General features: G+C 46.5%; 1 protein-coding gene across 1 annotated transcript in view; it reads left to right on the top strand.

The window, feature by feature from the left end:
- The window catches only part of PTGFRN (prostaglandin F2 receptor inhibitor), a 116882-nt gene that overhangs the window by 41860 nt on the left and 57028 nt on the right, over positions 1 to 17994 (top strand). Inside the window, exons 2-4 of the mRNA XM_074998001.1 lie at positions 9955 to 10320; positions 12961 to 13380; positions 16449 to 16832. Coding sequence (XP_074854102.1) covers positions 9955 to 10320; positions 12961 to 13380; positions 16449 to 16832 — 1170 coding nt within the window. The remainder of the gene's footprint in view (positions 1 to 9954; positions 10321 to 12960; positions 13381 to 16448; positions 16833 to 17994) is intronic.

The following is a 17994-nucleotide window of genomic DNA, read 5'->3' as shown; positions in this document are numbered from 1 at the left end:
AGCAGGCATTTGGGAGGCTGAAGGGGAGGTTTCACAGCCCCCTCACCAGGCTGGATGTCAGCCTCCCAAACATCCCTGTGGTCATTGCTGCCTGCTGTGCCCTACATAACCTCGTGGAGGGCTGGTGGGAACCCTTGATCCAGGGTTGGGCTGCAGACCCAGGGGCCAGCCACCTGCTGCTCTGTGCCGTGAGGCCCAGAGGGATGAGGTCAGGATCCAGGCAGCCTTGTGCCAGGCCTTTACGCAGGACCTGCCCTGACCCTCCCAGCTACACTCTGCACCATGGGCCCCCCACCCCTCACACTCCCACCAAGCACTAGCATCCATTATTTCTGAAGTCCGTTAAATTGAGTGTTTACTCTATGCCACATTAATGGGCGTGCAGGTGTACCAGCCCCTGAGGGTGTGGTTGGGTCCTGTGATGGTATCTCTAGTATAGATATGTGGACAGGGCTGGCAATGGGGTTCATTGCAGGGATTGGTTCCTGGGTTAGTGCTTCCGTGGTGTGGTGTGTGGTTGCTGGTGCATAATTCTTTGAGGTTGGGCAGCTGAGGTTTGGTTGAGGTTGTCTATAGGAAGAACAGGCCTGTCACCCAGGGCCTGTGAGGGATCACATTTAGGGATAGTAAAGGCATTGCCTGCAGCAAGAATAAAAGCTAAAACCTAAGTTAAAGGGACTGGTCATTGTCCAGCCTTCAGGGTCACCTGTAACATCACAAAATGTGCATCTCAGGGCTCACCCGGTCATCGGTGTCTTGGGCAACTTGAGCCATGTCACATGCTCCTATGAGGTGAAGTGATGCTCTTGCATGTTAGCTTGTCAGGAAATAAGGTAAAATCCATGGACTGAGAGTGCACCATTTGTGGCTGCTAATATAAATTGAGTCTTTCAGAAAAACATTTAGAAAATTCTTGCAGATTTATTTCTGTCCTCCAGGTCTCTTCCATCCTTGCTGCCCCACCCTCTGCCCCTTAACATTGGTAACAATCTCCTGTTACCAAAGCTGTGCCTGGCGGGGCGGGGTTTGTTCTGTATCATGTCCAACTAGTACAGCACAGAGTGCATGGACCTGATTTCCAGAGGTGCTAATTGTCCATGTCTTCAGTTTAAGTGCCTGGGATCAGTAGTGACCTTGGAAGAATGAGGATCTGAGTGGACTGTGTTCATCGCACTGCAAATGTGCAGCCCTTGCTGCACTAGTCATGTCTTTGTTGCCTCTGGGTTGAGTTGCTGCAGCTGCACCTGAGGACTGGTGGAGAACACAGGTGTCTTCTTATTTAGGCGACGTCCGCACTGCAGACTTTTGAAACGAGCATATTATGACTGCATATAGACACCGAAGTTTGTCTATTGCTTGGGCGCGTGTGCCCTTATCTCCTCTTGCGGCTGCTGCATGGGCCCACTAGGAGTGCTTGTGTCAAGGCAAGGTGCAGTGCACCCCAGGTAGGTATCCCGGTGAGTGAAGTACTGCCGTATGGCCCGGTGCCTTCTGGGGCACTTTTGTAATGTTTTATGGGATAGAAATGACTTGCCCAGGGATTACTGAGAGCTGGAGGTCAGCTTCCCAGCGGTCACTTTTTCCATCTCATACTGCTCATAGTTTTCATGCCTTTTTAAAGAAGTCCCCCAAGCCCTCATGGTATTTTGTCTGTAGTCAATGACAGGAGCAAAGAGTCTAAAGAGTTCTGTACTGTTTTCGTGAAAAGTAGTCTGAGGGTAGCAGCGTTAGTATGTAGCTTCACAAAAAAACAAGCAGTCCTGTAGCACCTTAATAAAGACTAACAATTGTATTGAATAGTAATTAATAATTTAACAATATAATGATGAGCTTTCACGGGTAAGTTGAAGTGGGTCTTACCCATGGAAGCTCATTGCCAAATAAATAAACTCCTTAGTCTTTAAGGTGCTACAGGACTGCTTGTTTCCATGAAGGTTGTAAATGCATGGCACACGGCAATCCAGAATTTGCAGACCAGCAGGCAGTAATGCAACAACTGGGGGCATAAGGTAACAACGTGCTATAAACTAATAAACTAGTCTCTCTAACTTCTGCCTTCAGCAACTTGTAGGGGCACTTCTTCATGCTTACACGTAGTCCCCAACTTAAGAACAGGTTATGTTCTGAACACCTGGTCGTAACTTGATTGGGTCATAAGTCAGAGATACCCTTATACTATAGTCCCTCGAGGTGATGAGGGTTGTCATCCATGCAACTCTCGCGTACCTTGAATTTCACATAAGTCAGGGTGGGCTTGGGGGAATGGGTTGGGGCCTGGGAAGGGCAGGGAGGTTAAGCCTGGGGTGGGTTAAGGCTGCAGGAGTGGTGGGAGGGTGCAGTTGAGCTGAGGCTTGCATGGGGTTGGCCTTGGGCAGCAGGGGGTTGGGTAGGGGCAGGGGGTTGAGCCCAGCCAGGGCGTGGAGCTGGGGCTGCAGGGGTAGTGGGTAGGGGGGTTGGAGTTGGAGCCCCAGGTACAGATTGAAGCTGGAGCCCCGTATGCAGGGGAGCGTGAGCTGGGGCCATGAGGGGATTGTGGGGGTTGAACAGGGTGAACCAGGGCAGGGGTTTTGCTGGGGGGGTAGAGCCTCATGTGCCTACAGCGGCTGACAGTCCAAGCCCTGTGTGCATGCTGACATCTGACAGCTCAGAGTGTGCTGCTGGGGGCGTTTGTCAGATTGGGACAGGTGGGGTTGAGCCAGGTGGAGAGGGGATTGAATGGGGGTGAACTGGGGCAGGTTGAGCTGGCAGGGGGGATAGCTCCCCCGCGCACGCTGGCGGCCGCTGACAGCTGGAGCCCCAAGCACGGGGGCCAGGGGGGTGAACTGGGGCTGTGGGAGGGAGGGGTTGAGCTGGGTGGGGGGGTGTTGAACAGGGGTGCACCAGGGTGGAGTGTTTGAGTGGGGGGAGCAGGTTGGAGCACTGTGCAGCTGATCTGGGGCCACGTGGGTTGGAGGGGTTGGGGCCGGGTGTGCGGGGGTTGAGGCCAGGTGTCGGGGGGTCAAGGCCTGGATATGCAGGAGGGTTGGGGCACAAGGGTTTGAGCTGGGTCCATGGGGGTTGGAGGGCTCTGTGTGGCTGGAGCACCTCTCTGTGCTGGGAGAGGTGAGCTGAGAAATGCGGCAGAGGGAGAGGGATTTAGCTGGAGGTTGGTCATAAGTCGATGTGTTTGTAAGTCAGGGACTGCCTGTATATTCATCTCATTGCAGACAGTAATTTCTGCCTCTCCCTGCATGGGTGCCTGCACTAAAACTGTTGAAGAAACAGGAAGAAACATAGATGGGTGGTGCAAAGAAATTAATTTTCCTTACTTGGAATAGCTAAATGACTTGATCTATCATAATTGTCTCCCTGCTGTTATTTCATTTGCTTTGTTATAGTGCTTTCTTTGTCTTAAAGGTGCGACAAGTAAAAACCTATATTTAATGGAGCTGCAATGTTGGAAACTTAATAGCATGAAAGCCTGGTAATTAGCTAGACTTATCACAGTGTTAACTTTGCCATATCACTTGTATGCCCAGTAGTAATAACTGTTCTCAAAATGAAGGATTGTGTCTGGGCTGTGATTCTGTGAGAAAATGCATAAGAGTGAAGACGAGATTTGATGAAGACCACCTGTCAATGCTTTGTTCATTTTTTAGTTGAATTGCTGTGTCAAGATCATTCTGCCTGCTATCAGAGGATTAAAAAAAGCATATTTATTTTCATGTTTACATCACAAAACTGTGTTGAAATAGTTGTGGAGTCTTTAATTGTTGTAATTAATGTTGCATTGAAGTAAGTACTCTTGCAGCCAACTGGTACAGGTTGTGGGAAAGAGTCAGATAATACCAGAATTGGAAGGGACTTTGAGAAGTCATCAATTCCGGGGACCTGAATTTATGGCAGGGCCAAGCACCATATAGATCATCCTGGAATTCTAACTGGTCTTAAATTTGATGACGACAGCAGGACTTTAACCCTGGGGATGTTTTTGTTGGAAATCCTGTAGCTAAACTTGAACATGGCCAGAATTTTATATTAGTTCCCCGAACCAGATGTGAGTTGTTGATCTGCAAATAGGGACATCATTGAGTATATTGGATCTTTTCACTATTAAAACAAGAAGTCCTGTGGCACCTTATAGACTAACAGATATTTTGGAGCATAAGCTTTCGTGGGTAAAGACCCACTCCGTCAGATGCATGACAAAGCAGGTCTTTGTCCACGAAAGCTTATGCTCCATAATATGTTAGTCTGTAAAGTGCCACAGGGCTTCTTGTTGTTTTTGCGGGTATAGACTAACACGCCTTCCCCCGATGCTTTTCATTGTTAAACGCTTTTCTCAGACAAATATGTTATTTTTCCATGTCTATAATGAGTAGCTTCCCCAATATGGATGGTGAAGTGAAGTGGTTAAAAGTTGTTGAACTTTATTTCTTAAATCTGTGCTCAGGTTCCCATGTGAGTGCTCTCCGGAGAACCGTGGGTATCCCCTTCACTTGACCTTGCTTTGTGGCCCTACAAGTCGGGGTGGTCTCAGGAGACCAGATCCTTTCTGCATCCTGGCTGCCCCTCTGCACTTAAAAGTGCTATCCCAGTACGCCTTGTGATGAATGTGTAGCTAGAGGTTACAGAGCAGGATTGCAGGTTTGTGAGTGATTTTTTGTGGAGAGGCTGAATCTGAAAGGTTTGCATTTTTTGCTGAAAAAGTATTTTCCTTTCATGGAAAGGCTGGGGTTGTGAATCGAGGCAGTACGCGTTGTCTCTTGGGAAGTGAGCTAACCTGCCAAAGCCAGCCTGCAGCTGCAGTTTATTCCCTCTGCATCAGAGCCAAACCCACCGGAAAAATCTCACTACTGTTTCTTTGCCAGGTCATCTGGCTAAATTGAGCGGTTTGCATTTGGCCCAAGCATGATGACTTCACCAGTTTTCTGCAGGGAATTAACATGTTCCTTTGTGCCTGTATGATTGTGGCGTTTCAGGAATACTATGTGGAACCATATCTTTTTCTGTCATCTGTACAGCTCTGAGCACAGTTGGTTTTCCTATAAATATTTGGAATATTATCCAGACTTTTGGTACAACACCATCTGGTGGTACAGGAATCATGATCTACCAACCCAAAGCCCTTGTACCATGGTGTTCCCTGGGGTTTTGGAGTGTATAGTGGGAAGTGGTTTGCCCTTTTCTGGCTTTTGAGTTCTGTGCTTGTGTTTTAAGCTGCTGTTCTCTCCTTGTCTGACAGCCTTTTATTTGTTTTGGAATCTGTTTGTCAGGAACTCAGATTGGACAGCTTAATCTTGGTCAAACTCTTTCTTCTGATGTGGGAAGGAAAGACAAAACTCTTCACTGAACTGCTCTGTGGCAGAAATGGGGTAGATCCCAGATTACTTTTTCAAAAGTGTGTAAGGGGAATAAGGACCTTAGTCTTTGGAACCTTAAATGTCTATGACTCCTTGACTTATAGTCTCTTGGCCGGCAAGCTATGCCCCTTACCCATTTTCTACAGACTGGACAGAAACTGAATGTGCACAAAGGCTTTGACTTTGGAGCAGGGATGCTGACCTCTTATTCTGTGAAAAAGGCCAAATACCACTTTTATTTTGTTTGTCATGGGAGGTAAAAATGGAATACTGCACACTTACTGATGCCAGTGGGAGGTTTCTAGAGAGATCAGGTTAGAATGTCCTTTGTATAGAAACAAAACTGTTAAATATTTGTTTAGTACTTACTGTTGCGTTCAGCATTACTTATTTGGAAAATCTGCTATCCTTCAAGCCCATGTCCTGCTATTTCCACTCCACGTTTCTCGTCCTTCCTGTTTTCTCTCTCATCTTTTCTTCTCTCTTCATGTTCTACAGCTAACTTCAACAATGCAAGCTAACCAGTAATCATGTTGGGTTTTAAGTTCTTTGCAACTAGAAGGGCTACACTGCACTTTAAAAAATGAAGACTTAAAATTCTGCATATTCTGAACATACTAAGTCATACACACAGCTCCTGCCTGTTTGACACATCTACTCTAGAGACTTTGGGAGAGCTCATGAATGTTTGATCCTGGATCATTATGTCACACGGCAACTAGCGTAAAGGCTAATATCTACGTTTCAGATCATGTATTAGCTGTGGACTCTCACATTGGAATGCTTGGACCAATCAGTTGTTTCTCTTGTGCTGTCCCCACCCCTTCTACGTACAAAGTGTGGTGTCTTAATAGAAATTCTCTGGAGGCAGAAGCTGTATGGCAATAAGGTTGAGTGGTAAAATAGACGTGTCTAATTCTTGGTTGAGTTTCTTAGTTGTATTATGTAAAGCCAGGCGTGTTCGGCAACATGGAAAGGCGGAATGGTGAAAATATGAGCCTGAAGGAAATGGATTTGGTGGGATATCCTTATCTGAAGTTAATGAGTGAACCTTCATTGAAACTCCAGAGGAAGGTGGAAACTCCCTCAGTAGACAGTCTGTTATTAAGTAAACAATGGTAGAATGAATACTTAATGGAATAGGGAATAGTAATCAGAGTATTACAAAAGTAACAGAGAGTAAGCCGTGCTAGTCTATACACTATCAAAACAAAAAGCAGTCAAGCAGCACTTTAAAGACTAGCAAAATAGTTTATTAGGTGAGCTTTCGTGGGACAGACCCACTTCTTCAGACCAGAACAGACTCAATATTTAAGACACAGAGAACCAAAAACAGTAAGCCAGGAGGACAAATCAGAAAAAGATAAAGATAAAAGATAAAAGAAAAAGATCTTTTTCTTTTATCTTTTATCTTTATCTTTTTCTGATTTGTCCTCCTGGCTTACTGTTTTTGGTTCTCTGTGTCTTAAATAATGAGTCTGTTCTGGTCTGAAGAAGTGGGTCTGTCCCACGAAAGCTCACCTAATAAACTATTTTGCTAGTCTTTAAAGTGCTGCTTGACTGCTTTTTGTTTTGAGAGTATTACAAAGTGTTTGTATAAAGCAGCAATGCACTCCCACCTGGAACACTATAACTTATGGCTAACCTATACAAGTATTTTATCAGGCATTGAAATAGTGGGTGGCAACTAATTAGAGACCTGAGAAGCTTTCCAGTCTTTTCACACTCTCCTCATACAGAACTGTTTGTTAGAAAGAGGAGTGAGTGAGGATAATGTGATAATGGCACCCTTACTTGGGGAATAGTAACAGATAGCTGAGTTTAATGTGTGTCCGAACAAAACAAAACAGCAGTCCTCTAGCACCTTAAAGACTAACAAAATAGTTTATTAGATGGTGATCTTTTGTGGGCAAACCCACGTCTTCAGATCTGGAGATACTTGGGGAGGAAAAGTAAATATGTCTCTCCTGTTTAGCCTTTCTCATAAGATGATGTGGTAATAATGATGGTAAGATAATGTATGGGTAATAAGCAGGAAGAACTGGAAGTGCTAATAAATAAATACAGCTATGACATTGTTGACATCACAGAAACTTGGTGGGATAATACACATGATTGGAATATTGGTATGAAAGGGTACAGCTTGCTCAGGAAGGATAGATGGGAAAAAGGGAGGAGGTGTTGCCTTATATATTAAAAATGTACACACTTGGACTGAGGTGGAGGTGGACATAGGAAACGGATGTGTTGAGAGCCTCTGGATTAAGCTAAAAGGGGTAAAAAAAAAAAACAAGGGTGATGTCCTGCTAGGAGTCTACTACAGGCCACCTACCCAGATGGAAGAGATGGGTCAGGTTTTTTTTTTAAACAACAAACAAAATCATCCAAGGCCCAAGATTTGGTGATGATGGGGGACTTCAACTATCCAGATATATGTTGGGAAACTAACACAGCAACACACAGACTATCCAATAAATTCTTGGACTGCATTGGAGACAACTTTTTATTTCAGAACGTTGAAAAACCCAGGAGGGGCAAAGCTGTCCTAGATTTGATTTTAACAAATAGGGAGGAACTGATTGAGAATCTGAAAGTGGAAGGCAGCTTGGGTGAAAGCAATCATGAAATCATAGAGTTCACAATTTTAAGGAAGGGTAGAAGGGAGAACAGCAAAATAGAGACGATGGATTTCAGGGAGGTAGATTTTGGTAAACTCAGAGATCTGGTAGGTAAGGTCCCATGAGAAGCAAGACCGAGGGGAAAAACAACAGAAGAGAGTTGGCAGTTTTTCAAAGGGATGTTATTAAGGGCCAAAAAGCAAGCTATTCCTCTGCATAGGAAAGATAGAAAATATGGCGAAAGACCACCTTAGCTTAACCAGGAGATCTTGCGTGATCTCAAAATAAAAAAGGAATCATATAAAAAATGGAAACTAGGACAAATTACGAAGGATAAATATAGGCAAATGACACAGAAATGCAGGGGGCAAGATTAGAAAGGCAAAGGCACAAAATGAGCTCAAATTAATTATGGGCATAAAGGGAAACAAGAAAACTTTTTATAAATACATTAAAAGCAAGAGGAAGACCAAGGATACGGTAGGCCCATTGCTCAGTGAGGAGGGAGAAATAGTAACCGGAAACTTGGAAATGGCAGAGATGCTCAATGACTGCTTTGTTTCGATCTTCACTGAGAAGTCTGAAGAAGGGATGCCTAACATAGTGAATGTAGTGGGAAAGGGGTAGGTTTAGAAGATAAAATAAAAAAAAGAACAAGTTAAAAATTACTTAGGAAAGTTAGATGTCTGCAAGTCACCAGACAGCTGGACAAATTGGAAAAATGGTCTGAAGTGAACAGGATGAAGTTTAATAAAGACAAATGCAAAGTGCTCCACTTAGGAAGGAACAGTCTGTTTCACACATACAGAATGGGAAGCAACTGTCTAGGAAGGAGTATGGCAGAAAGGGATCTGGGGGTTATAGTGGATCACAAGTTAAATATGGGTCAACAGTGTGATGCTGTTGCAAAAAAAGCAAACATGATTCTGGGATGCATTAACAAGTGTTGTGAACAAGACATGAGAAGTCATTCTTCCACTCTACTCTGTGATGGTTAAGCCTCAGTTGGAGTATTGTGTCCAGTTCCAAGTGCCGCATTTCAAGAAAGATGTGGAGAAATGGGAAAGGGTCCAGAAAAGAGCAACAAGAATGATCAAAGATCTAGAGAACACGACCTATGCAGAAAGGCTGAAAAGAATTTGGCTTCTTTAGCTTGGAAAAAAGAAGCTTGAGGGGGTACATGATAACAGGTTTCAGGTATCTAAAAGGGTGAAAACTTGTCCTTCTTGGCCTCTGAGGATAGAACAAGAAGCAATTGGCTTAAACTACAAGGGAGGGTTAGGTTGGACATTAGGAAAAAGTTCCTAACTGTCAGGGTGGTCAAACACTGGAATAAATTGCCAAGGGAGGTTGTGGAATCTCCATCTCTGGAGATATTTAAGAACAGGTTCAATAAATGTCTGTCAGGGATGATCTAGACAATACTTGGTCCTGCCATGAGGGCAGGGGGCTGGACTCGATGACCTCTCTAGGTCCCTTCCAGTATGATCTATGATAGTAGCAGTCAAATGAAAACTGAGAAGAGGGAATCATTTTTTACACCACAGATAGTCAACATGGATGATTTAGTGGGGGTTGATCCTGCTTTAGGCAGGGGTCTGGACTTGGTGACCTCCTGAGGTTCCTTCCAGCCCTAAGATTCTATGATTCTATGACATACAGAACACGTTTTCGATAAGGTCTTGTGGTAGCTGTGCAGGTTTCAGAGGACTAGACCGTTCTGTGGCTGTTCACGATCCATAGTTCCATTAAATAGGGAATGCAGATAAAGGATAAAGCACCCAATTTACGGGACAGCCTGTAATTGGTATGAGATAGAAGGAAAATGTGTAAGGTCAGGTTAGTCTATGTTTATCCATATTTCAGCTTCTCGTGGCACCACCTGAAGTAACTAATACTTGGCACAGATGGAAGCCAAATACTGGACTAGCTGGATACCACATCTGATCCAGCATGACAATTCCTATGTTAATTGTCTGTTTTTTCCCACCCAGCTTTCTGCGAAGGGCGAGTTGTGAGGGTGCCCAAAAGCCCACTCATTCGAGTGGAAGGAACAGAGACGGTGATCCCCTGCAGTGTTACTGACTACGATGGACCCAGCGAGCAGAACTTTGACTGGGAATTTTCCCAAGGAACTGACTTTGTGAGGATAGTGAGCACCTGGGACTCATCCTTCACCTCTCAGCAATACCAGAAGAGGGTTGGCAGTGGGGAAATTGCCCTGAGGCGGAGCAGCAATAATGCTGTGGAGCTCCTGATCAGAAATATCCAGTCCGTCGACCAAGGAGAATACAAATGCATCACCCCCAGCACAGATGCCACTGTTCAGGGAAATTACGATGCCACAGTCCAAGTGAAAGGTATTTCCACAGGGTGAGGGGTGTTCATAATCCGTACCAGACACCTGTGTACTGCTGAACGTTCTCATCACATTGTGCATCTATACCCGGGGGGACAAACTTTGGCCGGAGCACCACAAATGCTCACAAAATTGGGGTTGGGGTGAAGGAGGTGTGAGGGCTCTGGCTGGAGCATGGGCTCTGGGTCTGGGGCCAGGAATTAGTTCATGGTGTGTGAGGGGGCTGTGGGCTGGGGCAGGAGTACAGGAGTGGTGAAGGCTCATACTGGGGGTGTGGGGTCTGAATGGGGATGAAGAGTTTGTGCTGCAGCAGAAGGCTCTGGGCTGGGACTGAGAGGTTCAGAGGGCAGGAGAAGGATGAGGGCTAGGGCAGGAGGTTGGGATGCTAGAGGAGGGGTACTTGGGGGTCCTGGCTCTGGGCTGGGCTTACCTCCTCAGGCTGCTCCTGGAAGTGGTGGCACATTCCTCTCCTGGCTGACTCCTATGCAGAGACGTGGCCAGGGGGCTCTGAGTACTCCCCTGCAGCTCCTATTGGCTGCAGTGTCTAGTCACTGGGAGCTGCAGGGGGTGGTGCCTGGGGATGGGGACAGTGCTGTGTAGAGCCTTCTGACTGTCCCTGTGCGTCGGACCTGGAGGGTGGAGGTGCCACGACTTCTGGGAGCCGCATGGAGTCATGGCATATGCAGAAAAGGGCAGGCCCCTGACCCTGCTTTCCAGCAGGAATTTGAGGGCTTAAAACAGGTGATGGGCCATAGTTTGCTCCACTCTGACTGGTACGATCCTGAGAATAGACATAGCCTCATTTTGTCTCAGTTCCAGTGCTGGTTATTTATATGTCATTCCCCTTCCCTCAGATCCTTTCCCAAAGCCTTCCATCAGTAATATGCTATTCAAAGGGTGGCAATGGCAGAGGAAGTGAGATAAAAAGGTGAGGGTCGGAGGCACGTTATTGTAAATGCCACCCAGCTTTTTCTTATTACCAACTGTTGAAAACCCATAACAATCTAAAAATCATTTGTTCTGTGCGCCCAGGGTGTGACAAAGTTAGTCTTTCCGGATTCATAAATTCCAGTGTCAGAAGGGACCACTGTGGGTTTTCTTTTCAGTCTGACCATCTGTATTAAAGGAGCCAGAGAACTTCTCCCAAATAATTCCTGGAGCAGAGCTTTTAGAGCAACCTCCAGTCTTGATTTTAAAATTCAGTGGTAGAGGATCCACCACAGCCCTTGGTAAAATGTTGGACAGTGTTGAGGCAGGGAGGATAATCTAGGAGGGGAAGAATGGGAATAAAAAAGGGAAGGCGGAGACTGTTTTGTAGATGAGGTAATGTCATCTAGGAGTCTTCCACTGAAGTAGGAATAGGTTCCCTTTTTCTAGATAGCACATTCCTTCAGCAGCAGCAGCATCATGTCTTATCTCGTTTGATGATAGAAAAGGAGCTTTTCTCCTCTTGGTGTTTCTTCTCCAAATACCCCAAACAGAGTTAGGCCCTTTCCTGTTGCGGGGGAAGGGTGGGTGGGGAGAGGCATGGAATAGGTTGGAACGGTGTTGCCTTGGTTTTGCCATACCTGGCAGAACTAGAGGAAAAGGTGTGATGATAAAACGAAGGATTCCTGAAGTGGGTGATACCTGGGCTTTAATGGGACTGTTTTTTCTTTTGAAGGGGCTGGAAGTCAGAGGGGGGGAGGGGGGAGAGATGAGAAGTGTTCCCTCTAATTTGTTCCATCCCGAGCAGAATGGATTTTGCTGCATGCACCAGTGTGGAGCTGCTGTGTGACTGGTCACCTTCATATTGGTGCAGCAACAAAATTAGTGCCCTGGGGTTGGGCGAAGGGATTCTGAGCATGGGGAGGTGCTCAGGTCTAGGGCAGAGGGTGTGAGGGCTCTGGCTGAGGGGTACGGGCTTATGGGGTGGGGCTGGGTTTGAGGGTTGCGGGATGAAGGAGAGTGCTGTGGGGATCCTGTGAGGGGAAAGGGGAAAGTCTCCATTGTAACATCAGCGCTTGCTGCCCCCCAGGAGAGATTCAGGTGTTGCTAGGCTGATTAGCCAGGTGCCCACAGCCAGCAGCATGCATCATTACAGAGGGTGCACAGCCACACATGTCTTGGTGCATGTTAGAAAATTTATTCAACCCATAAATGGAAAGAATTCCCAGGAACACTGGAGCGAACTCCCATCAGCTCTCTCTCTTCTCACAGTGGTACCCGGGTGGGAGGCAAATGCACCTCTCCCCACCATGACAGCTCTGGGCCTGACCCCAGCAAGTTCCATCTGGGGCTAGAATGGAGCTGGTTGAGGGCTGCCCCCACCATGACAGGGAGCAGGGATCTATGTCCAGGTTTGGGCCAGGGGATAGGTGCCAGGTTCAGGTCACCCCTCTCCTCCAGCCATGGCAGGGCCACAGGTGGGGTTCTTGAATGCCTGTGCAGTGCTAGATAGGCAGCTGTGTGCAGTGTGTGGTCATGCAGCTTACAGGGGACTTGGCAGATGAGTGACTGCCCAAGCGCTGTTGTGAAAATTCGGTATAGTTGCCCAGTTGGGCCAGTCGGCCAACTACATTTCCCATCGCCGTGCTTTACCATTTCCATAAACGCGCTTGCATCACTCCGTGTATTTTATACTGCTTTCTTCTTTCCATAGTGATCACAGATGGCTTAACTGTGCGTGGCCCGAAAGCCCGGTCCTTGACACCTCGCCGACTCTCTGAGGGAGACTCGTTTGAATTACGGTGCTCAGCTTCCACCACCTCCTCAGAACACACTCATCTACAAGTGACCTGGGAGCTGAAGAGTGGCCCAGCCTGGCAGGAAATCCTCTCTCTGACGCACGAGGGCAAGTTCCAGCCCAGCCCGGAGTACAAAGAGCGCTACCTGAGTGGAGATGTGCGCTTGGATACAGTGGCAAGTGACACATACCGACTGTCTGTATCCCAGGCACTGCCAATGGATGGGGGCACCTACAGGTGTCTTGTGAGTGAGTGGGTGCAAGATGCCGATGGTTCCTGGCAGAAGATTCAGGAGAAGAGCGTGGAAGTAATAAGTGTGGTGGTCCAGCAGACTGGTGAGTTTCAGGGGCATGTCTCCTAGTCTGAGGTGTAGACATATCACACCTAAGCCATGACCACTTGAGAGGGCAGATGTGAAGCAGCGGAAGGCTGCATCCCTACAGCTAGGAGAACCTAGCTCGCTGCAGGAGGGTGTATTGGTGGCCCTCTTCTCACTGAGTCGGTGTGAGACAGGGCTGCAGCACAGAGCTCGGGGAGATGTGCTGTCCAGGATTCTGTCCTCTGAAAGAGGTGTTTTGTGGTGCATCTGCACAGTGCTTTAACCACCTGCATCTGGCCTGGGTCAATTGACTCGAGCTCACAGGGCTGTAAAATTAAGGATATGGAGATTTGGGTTTGGGCTGGAACTTGGACTCTGGCATCCTCCACCTTCTTGAGGTCCCAGAGTTCAGGCCCAAACATCTTCACAGCAGTTTTTAGCCCCGCATGCTGAGTCCCATGACCCTGAGTTAGCTGACCCAATCCAGCTGTGGCTGTGCCACAGTCTTTTATGCCTTTGGAAGCATACCCTTATGGCCAGTTACTCACCTATCGCACCTGACAAGAGTGGTGATGTTTCTAGTTGGGAACTTGTAGTCTTGTTGCCCCAAATTCCTTTCTCTCCTTTGGTGACAAACAAGTTGCCCCATGCCTCCAGAAGTGTCTGTGCTTCAGTGGCAGGTGTCTCATGTATGTTGCATATATTGTGTTGGGATAAACACCTATCATTTCAAAGGGTGACTTTTTAGCTTTGCTTTTGTTCAGTTTCCTGCCCCGGCCTAGTGAACTGCTTGCTTTATCATGTTGGCAGCTGCCTAGGGAAGGAGCACTAACTTTAAAGCACTGTGGCACTCCTGATTAAAGCACTGTAAATCCCATGTGCTGAGGAAACAAAAATACTCCTGGTGATGGTCTGTGAGTATCCAGATATCTCTTGCCCACAGACTTCATGAGTAGAAACAGTGAATACGGAATTGTGCTAGCCCTACCAAAGTGTGGGGTTAGGAGACGGTAAGAGTGGTGCTCTTATCACGTAGTTGGCGGAAGGACAAGCACGATATTGCCTCAGAAATGCCAGAGTGATGGTATATTAGGAAGTGCATGAGAGAGACTGACAATGACCTGAACAAACGTTTGGAATTAAGACAAACTTTATTGAGCTGAGTTTGGTGCTTCTGGCGACCATTGTATTGAAAATGCAATTGTTTGTTGCACTGTAGAATTGTATGTGATTTTTTTCCTAGGGTCTTGGCCAGGGTTCTCCCCTTTAATTTTTTACATCCATCCATGGGCAAAATAACCCTTGTTATATGCACCCAGGTACCACCAACAGAAACATGCTGCAGGCTGTGAATACTATGGGTGCTCTGCTAATCAGCTGGGCGGCACCTGAATCTCTCTTGGGTGGCTATCCAAGTGCTCAGCTTACAGGGAGCACTGGTCTTGACTAATGTGAACTTCAGAAGGCTTTTTTGGACAATGCGTATGAGGTAGATTGCCTAGAAGATGTAGGGGATGGGGCAGAGGAGCGGTGGCAGTGGGAGGAGAAAGCAAACCAGTCCTCCCTTTTGAAGCTACAGCCCAGGGAGGAAACCCATTGTTCGCTATCTACCGGCTGCTGGAAATCCAAGCCCTGAGGTCTTTGAGCTATATAGAGGGTGGACTGAATGTGTTCCGAGAGTGCTGATTGTGAGCTGAAGTTGCGATGAACTTGTGACCATAAGGAAATGTGGAGGGGTTGTGGAAGGCCTGCTCCTTGGGAAGGCTCTGTTATGTGGGAGGTTCTCCAGTGTGTTGACCTCAGTGTGTGGCGATTCATTATTGCTTTCTCCTGCTTGTGTTGGGAATAACCTGGTCAGCCTGGAAGTGCTGTGGTCTGAAGGAAGTGTGTCTCCACCCAGGAAAGGCAACAGCTGGAAGCTTGAGAAGGAGTGCTCTTGCTGGATTGCTGAGAGAAAATACAGGTGCAGTTGTCCTGACCTGTGATAGGCTGTTCACGCAATAAAAGCACCTGCCATGTGAAATCCTTTAATTGTCCCAGACAGAACCCAGAACTTTGGGTTAGATAACTGATTCCGACTTATGGGGCTTAGCTGTGAGCTCTGCTGGATCAATCTGCTCCTTCTTGTGTGTTAGGCCGGAAAGCTCTTGGTTGCTTTCTCCAGAAGCATGGGGGAACTGAGTGAGGTCTCTAATTCTGGCATTGCCTTGTTAAGCTTTTAACATGTTGAGAAGCTGGCTTCAATAGGTGAGGCTTAATCACTGACTGAATGAAGGGGGTGTGGAGGGGAGGACACTCAGGACCAGCAACAGTGTACACGAGCAGGAGACGTAATTTTGATTTTTATTTTGTTATAGGCTTCTAAATTCAGCCAGTATATAAAATGGAGTGCGTGGCCTGTACATGACACATTTACCATTGTGCAACATGGCCTGACTAACTTGGCTTTGGAGAGAGTTGTGTGCTGGCTCCTGTAGCCTCTGTAGGCTGTACCTCAGTATTTAAAACAAAACGGACACAACGTTTTCCAGGCTATTTTGGCCAGCCTGGATGCTACGTTCTCTTCTGGTATCATTAATTTGTGCATATAGGTTAGCTGTGTAACTTCATGAGCTAGTTACTGCTAAACATGTCCTATTGCTACCTTCCATTCTGTTGTTCATCACATTTGCTTGCTTGGTTTTACATTTGATTGTAAGATCTTGTGCCCAGGGACTTTCTCTTCTTCCCGTGGTTTAGCGCATGACCTAGCCTGATGGGCCTTTAATCCTGAATGGGGCATTCGGGCACTTTGGTGGTAACAGGAAAAAAGGAAACTCAGGAATGTGGGGTGAGGTGAATCTTGTGCTCGGCTTACAGGGAACACCGGTCCCCATCCTATGTTCTAACCTGTACATGCACTTGTAGTTTGTAATTTTTATAGGTAGGTACAATCTGCAGTCAAGTCACCTAAACAAGCAAGCACCGAAAGCAGAGAGCTGAAGTAACTTGAGAATTTACAGTACCAGAGCAGCAGACACTAAAAAGTTTGTGACAATAACACAAAATAACATTTGCGTCTTGTCTTATTTTTGAACGTTCAAGCTCTGGATGTGCTTATTGCCGCAAGCAACATGTCTGTGACAGAAAGGGATTCCCTGGACCTAACCTGCAACATCACAACAGACAGAAGTGGCATCTGCCAAGCTGAGGTCACGTGGTTCTTCAGTGAATCGCCTGATGATACCTTGTCGGAGGCCCAGGTTTTGTTGAGTGTGGACCCTGATTCACTGGTCAGCAACTCTCCCTTCATCAGTCTGAGTCACATGGATAGAAATTCCTACCACCTGTTGGTGCATGATGTAGGTATGGAATACTCTGGCTACTATTTCTGCCAAGCAGCTCTCTGGGTGCCACAGCACAATGGGAGCTGGCACAAGGTGGTGAAAAAGACATCTTCGCCAGTCCGCGTGGTGGTGACAGGTTTAGGTGAGTGTTTCTGTACAGATAAGCTGTTCTTTTCATGTGTTCAATTCCACCTTAGAGCGTATGGAGCAAAGACGTTACAGAATCTGTTCTGAGCCCTCCTCTCTTCCATTGGGTACAGATATGGAAAAATGTTCGAATATCAGGGTCATTTGTTCAATGTCCCTTCTGATGTAGATCCACTCACGTCCACTATTCTGGCCGTACTTTAGGAAGCATGCTGGAAACTTGCCAGGAGCTTAAGGGTCTTGTGCGACCAGCTGTATAAACTGGTGAAGTTTGGTGCTTCTACATGTTGGGTAGCCTGATAACAGTCACTGTTGGACTGTTCTGTTTGTTCTTTTCTGACCATTTATTCTGTAAGTATGACTTACTAATCTGTGGAAGTGGTTATACTGCACTGGCTGAATGCCTCGGTATTGAAACAGATAGTATTTGTTATGCAGTTGACCATTCATGTAAATTTACCTGGACTAGAGGAGTTTTCTCTTTGCTGTAAATACGCTTTAAAATGTTAGAAACCTGTAAATTTTGCTAATTTAACCTTACAGGTATACAAAGGAATGTTGGTTTGCTGGTGCAGAGGCTATCAAACAAGCAGGCTTTGCACAGTAACTTCTTGTGGCTCCACTCTAATCCAGTGGTAAACTGACTGACCTTATATTTACTTTTTACTCACCTCCCGTGTATTATGTTGTTAGGAAATCCATAATACCACATGACCTCAAGGGACTTGTTTTACAAGTCGAAAGTCATGTTATGTGTCACCTGTGGTATCAATTAACTCTTACGGGCAGGATTATGTAGAATTCTACGTGCTGCAGGTGGGCTAGACCTAGTAGGCTCACCTCACCTGCAAGAGCTGGACAGCATTCTCCCCACACTGAGAAGTTAAGGTGTCACTGGATTGCTATTCCACTGTGTCTTGTCTGCACTGAAGACTGAGCAATAACTAGCTTTTGCTCTGTGTTACCCCGGCTGAACTCCTAAGCTACAAAGGTCCTGTTTTTATGCAAATATCCTGAGAAGCAAACAGTCACGCCGGGTGATCCAGAAAACCGAACCTAAGCAGAATTTCAGAAGAGCTGTATTTCTCAGCTTTCCATGCCAGGTCAGCCACTCTCAGAGGATGATTAAAACAATTGCTTTATTTGGCTCCTGCATT

The sequence above is a fragment of the Carettochelys insculpta genome, chromosome 1, assembly GCF_033958435.1.
Source record: "Carettochelys insculpta isolate YL-2023 chromosome 1, ASM3395843v1, whole genome shotgun sequence".
Classification (NCBI taxonomy): domain Eukaryota; kingdom Metazoa; phylum Chordata; order Testudines; family Carettochelyidae; genus Carettochelys; species Carettochelys insculpta.
The sequence above is the reverse complement of the archived record's forward strand: the minus strand, read 5'-3'. Positions and strand labels throughout refer to the sequence as shown.